At 43.3% G+C, this 5546-nt stretch overlaps 1 protein-coding gene across 2 annotated transcripts; it reads right to left on the bottom strand.

Moving 5' to 3' along the window:
• Window positions 1-891: 891 nt before the first annotated feature.
• On the bottom strand, window positions 892-4288 carry LOC106523920 (uncharacterized). 2 transcript variants are annotated; one of them, XM_014017497.1, is made up of 5 exons: window positions 4160-4288; window positions 3814-4062; window positions 2035-2301; window positions 1806-1958; window positions 892-1734 (listed from the first exon to the last, which is right to left on the bottom strand). In XM_014017497.1, the coding sequence occupies exons 2-5, from the start codon at window positions 4043-4045 to the stop codon at window positions 1568-1570; spliced, it is 819 nt and encodes a 272-aa protein (XP_013872951.1). In that variant the 5' UTR covers window positions 4046-4062; window positions 4160-4288; the 3' UTR covers window positions 892-1567. The 2 variants fall into 2 exon arrangements, with proteins under 2 accessions (XP_013872951.1, XP_013872950.1); XM_014017496.1 differs by having other exon boundaries at window positions 3814-4058; window positions 4160-4287.
• Between the last annotated feature and the right edge of the window lie 1258 nt (window positions 4289-5546).

The raw sequence follows: 5546 nt of genomic DNA, 5'->3' as shown, positions 1-5546 counted from the left end.
CTCCTCAAATATGGGGTCTATCATAAAACCTTTGGCTGGTGCAGTGTAGGTCAGACTCATCTATAGTCCTGCCAAATTTCTTGTTGATTGGTGCAGCCGTTTTTGTGCTACGGTTGACCAAAGATCTCCGGAGGAAAAAATAAATAAAAAATAAACAGTACGAAAACAATAAGACTCCTATCATTACGCTTCGTGTGTAGGGTCATAATAATCAGAATTTTAGTTGAAATGCTTATTTCCCCGACAGATGGAACAAGTTATTTTTGTAAGGTGTGGCCAAGATTTGATCAAGTCACTTTGTAAGTGACTTGATCAAATGATCCTGTCACTTTGTAAGTGACTTGATCAAATGATCCTGCTTCCTAGGCTTCAAAAAACACTTTTGGGTGAACAGATTATTATAAAAGCTTAACAGAATGTAGAAAATAGTTTAGAATAAATTCCTATTTACTTTTTAACGAATCCTACAGGTGTGACGAGTGACTTGATTGCTGGAATCTGAGCCAAATCTATTAACTTGTAACACATCTGCCCTCCTTGAACTGGATCTCTGAGGTTCTTCCTGGGATCTGTTGGAGCTGTTTTTTTTTTGTTTTGTTTTTCAGTTTGGGGGTCACTGAAGGCTTGTACTCTCCGTATCTTCTCCAGCCACTGGTAGGATTTGTTGAATCAACCACATCCTCAATCTGTTGGTGGTACATGTCTTTGAGGGTCTTTGCATAACGGTTCCTCCTCTTCAATTCTTGGTTTCTGCTGCCTGAGACATTCACTTAGCAGATCATCAATGGGGGCTTTTCTTACTGATATATACAGTTAGGGTTATATGTTTGTGAGCATACATGTACCTTTGACAATACTTAACAGTTCAACACAACAACAAATAAAACAAGCTATTTTACAAGCATGTAAACAGGCATTTATTGCAAATCATTTGAACCATTTTAAAAGACTAATTTAGACTAAAAAAAAATCATCTTTAAAGTTGTTCCTTTAAAGTCCATCCATTATCTATACACGCTTCTTCCTTTCAGGGTCACGGCACGGGGGTCAGTCTGTAAAAACAAATTACCTTTCAGTAAAAGACAATAACGTGGCACATCGACTGCCGTGGCTCCATCATTTTATAAATACTCTGATATAAACAYACAGACGTAAGTTTAGAAAATCAAAGCTGGTGTCGAGCACACATTACTTTTGAAAGAAGTCAAGAAATACTTTTTCAATCATTAAGTTAACTGGATGATGACGGTAAAGGGCCAAAAAGTGATGGAATCAGTTCTGTTTATCTGCGCTGAAAGAAATAAAAAGAGGGAGCACTTTATAGCTTTAAGTAGTGGTTTCAGTATGAGGAATGTCCTGTCCTGTCATCACGGAGGGATGGTGAGAGTTGTGATTTCCTTGTATGTCTGGTTCATGTGGAGAACTGACAATAAAGCTGGCTAAAGACTTTTAACAGTACAGAGTAAAACGATTAAATGTTAACGTGGTTCAGGTGTCTCCACAGTCCTGTTACCTCAGCAGCATCAATATAAGATTAAACAAATCTTCAGGTTTTAACCCTCCAGCATCACAACAGAGGGATTTCTGCAGCACTGAGGAGTTCCTGTCCCAGCTCAGAGTCCTGCAGGGTGAAGAGCGTCACACCCGAACTGTAAGCTGCTGGTATTGTGATGTGAGTCCGTTTGGGTTGACCTTGTTCCAGTTCTTCCTCTAGAATCATCTTCTTCACTTGACCTGTATACATCAGAGGTTAGTTAACACGTGACGTCAGCGTGCAAACTGTGCACCAGAAGTAGCTGCTTTACCCTCAACGTCCAGGGCCTGCCACCGCGGGTCGGACTGCTTCTCTGAGAGGGTAGACAGCGAGCAGTCGGGCGTTACTCGCTGCAGCACGTCGTCCCGACGAATCAGCAACACGGAGTCGCTGCAGAGACGTCGGTGCGCCGCTTCTTCGCTAACTAAAACCCAACAGAACACCGTGAGGGAACCCGACGCCCCGATTCCCACCAACAGCAGTTCTGTTCTCGCACTCACCCACATCCAAAGGGTTGGTCATGAACACAGCGTTGGGCGCGACCCCGAAGATGAGCTGGTGGTGCCAGGCGTCGGGCACCTCCTCGCCCTTGGGCACGCCCTGCTGCATGTTCATGGTGGCCACGGGGACGGCGCCCTTCTGGATCCAGCGTGCGAGCCAGGGCACCAGCAGGACTCGGCGGCGAGGAAACAGGTGGAAGAATCGACCCGTCACCGTCCCACCACTGGCCTCCTGAGCCCCCTGGATCAGCTGAGCGTGAGTGGCACCTGATATGGTTTAGAAACGAAAAGACTTGATGTGAACCAACTGATTTATTGACCAAGTAAAAAAGGCACTTTTTTGTCATTTTCTTTTAAATAATCAGCATCAATCATTGAGGTGATTAGCAAGCAGGGACATCCTGGGACAGAATGTTGTCCCACCAGAGACTGCTTCTTTGTGACACTTCTGGAGTTCCTCTCATGTTAAGAATGCTTTTCTTAGCCGAACACCAACCTATTTAAGAGAAAGCTGAGCAAGTTATTACACTGACTTTGAAAAAAGCAATGCGTATTATCAGGGAAATTTAATACAATGTTAGATATCAGCTTAAAAATGTTCTGTTGGTGTGGCAGGGCACCACTGGGAAATGCTGAATATGTTTATTATTCCAGGTAAGAAAAGATCAGAGTATGGTGACAGAATGAGACAGAGCATTAATGCATCAAAACGGGAAAAATATATCTAAATTAATATAACTTAAGATGGCACAAGTACCAATTTACAAAAAGTAATTGCTGTTTYGAGAGAGAATTCCTGTTTTCACTGAGACTTTTTTTAAACCAAGCCAACTATGACAATAAGAATTCTTCAAGTCAATATRCTCCACTGGAATCAAAATGTTGTCAACCCCCAGTACATTATAATGTGTTATTATAAACTGTAGGGGTGCGTGAATGTTAATAAGTCACTATTCGGTTTGGATTCAGTACAGCAGGAGAAAGAAATAAACACCAGACTCTGCTTCCCCACTCTATTCTCATTTAAAGAATGTGAATTCTGTCTCTCTCGGCTTACCATACCAAAGGTAATTTAAAGCTTACACATAGAAACCACTGTGCTTTCTGTACATTGTATTTTTTTTGTCTTATTGCACTCACTCAACCCATACAAATCAAATTCATGAATTGTCCATTGACTCCTCTAGTTCTTATAATTGACACATTGGCCACTGGAAAACACTGATGCCCGGTGGAGCAAGCGCCTAAAAAGTAAAAAATAAATAAGTAAAACCTGTATAAGTCATTTACAGCAGTGGTTCCCAAACCTTTCAGCTTTTGACCCACAAAATAACAGTAGCAGAGACCTGTGCCCACAACTATTTTTGGATGATAAACAGTTTTTATCAGGTCAACTAAACATGGGCATACTAACAATATTTATTATTCTACATTTATACATTTTAGGCAACTAAGGCAAAAATGTAATTAATTTAGAAAATCTTTTCAGGACCCCACTTTGGGAACCACTGATTTGCAGCCCCACCTTTGCGAGACATAAACCTGATTCTAGAGGGGACTTCTGAAAGCACAGCCAGATGTTCCACTGATGGATGTGAACCGGTCCTTTATGGGTTCAAGACATTCAGTAGGGGAGTTATAGTCTCTGCAAACATCTGTGACACCTGGAATGTCTGACTGTGTGAGTTAAATTAAAGATGTGCACCAACACGGAGCCGTGCTTTATGCACGTCATTACCTGAAAGGTTAATGTTTCATGTTTATGGTCTGGACATTTACCAGCTTCGCTGCGGGACAGCAGGTAGTCAGGCAGCGGGGACTCGTTTCTCCTCAGCCGGGTCTGCACGCAGCGGTCGGCCTCYTCGGGGGCCACTTCCACACCGAGGGCTTTCAGCACATCCACCACGGCTGTGGCCCCGCAGGCGGACGCTCCTATCTGCAGGGTCTGCCTCTCTACAGCCTCCTGGATGGACCACAGCATGGCTGCAGCCTCCTCACACTCCTCCTCCATCGGGGAGTCTCACCTAACTGAACATATACGGTTTAGAAAAACAATAATAATTTCAGCGGCTTCGGTGTCAAATGTATCTATAATCTGACTTAAAGTCACGACAGTGACACTTACGCTGGATTATTACTAAATATGTGCTTTACATCACACTGTGTGTTTGCTAGAATTCGGTTTTAACCAAAACTCGCTAGTTTACACCACTGTTGTTTACACGAACAGGAGCTGAAACACACTGCGCATGCTCAGAATGAGCTCGCCGCTTCTACAGGTAGGAAACAGGAACGAAACGGGAACTAGCRCCCCTGCTGGTTATAAAATGCAACTACAGTGACTTTTTGCATTACGTTACGTGCTTTAGAAAAATTATGCTTTTCCCAGGATTTGGATTAAGACATACACAAGTGTTTTATTACACATACCAGACCACACCCCCAAACCATTCCTGACCCCCCGTCCAAATCACCACACAGATATAGGCCTAAACCCCAACCACACAGATATATGTTTAAAGAAAATAAGCTAAAATTTTCTTTGGATTAGATTAGATCCAATAGACACCTACCAGACCACACCCTTAACCATTCCTGACCCCCATCCCTAACGCTCACCCTCCTGTCTATTTCTTCTTTCTCTGAACCCTCCTCCCTCCYTACAAAACCCAGCACATGACAAATACTCAATGTACTGGCTGAGTTCTACTCAAACAGCACGCCTACACTCACYAGAATATGCAAGTCATATTCCACTATATGGCGGCACGGTGGCTCAGTTGGTGGAGCTGATGCCTCTTGGCAAGAAGGTCGCCGGATCAAATCCCAGCCTGGGGACCTTTCTGGGTAGAGTTTGCATGTTCTCTCCGTGCATGCGTGGGTTCTCTCCGGSTACTCMRGCTTCCTCCCACAGACCAGAAACATGACTGTTAGGTTAATTGATAACTCTAAATTGTCCCTAGGTGTGAGTGAGAGTGAATGGTTGTTTGTCTCCATATGTGTCCCTGTGATGGACTTACGACCTGTCCAGGGTGTACCCCGCCCCTCGCACTGTGACTGCTGGATATGGGCACCAGTGACCCCCTTGACCCTAGAAAAGAAATAAACGGGTATAGATAATGGATGGATGGATATTCCACTACATCGTACAGCACATACAAATCAACAGGCTATCTCCAACTGGAACAGCCAACTCCACCAAGCACTTCCCATAAAGACAAGACTCAGGACTGGACTTGATCTTGAGTGAGCGTGCATTTCCTAAGGGATTTACCAACTTTGCAGAGCCATCAGGTGGAACCCTCTGAGTGAATATTCCTATAACCTGACCCTTTACCCCAGGACTATTCAACTGGTGGGCAATGAGCCACCCCCACCCCCAAAAAGTTTTTTCTATGTTAATTTTTTTTACTTAATTTAGAATAAAAATGTATTTCAAATTTCTTTTTTTTTTTTTCTTTTTTGATGGCCTCCCTTCTCCCACTTTAGCCATCCTTTCCACACCATTATTA

This window comes from Austrofundulus limnaeus, unplaced genomic scaffold (assembly GCF_001266775.1).
Source record: "Austrofundulus limnaeus strain Quisiro unplaced genomic scaffold, Austrofundulus_limnaeus-1.0 Scaffold170, whole genome shotgun sequence".
Lineage (NCBI taxonomy): Eukaryota > Metazoa > Chordata > Actinopteri > Cyprinodontiformes > Rivulidae > Austrofundulus > Austrofundulus limnaeus.
Note: the sequence above shows the minus strand (reverse complement) of the source record. Positions and strands in the feature narration are given on the sequence as shown.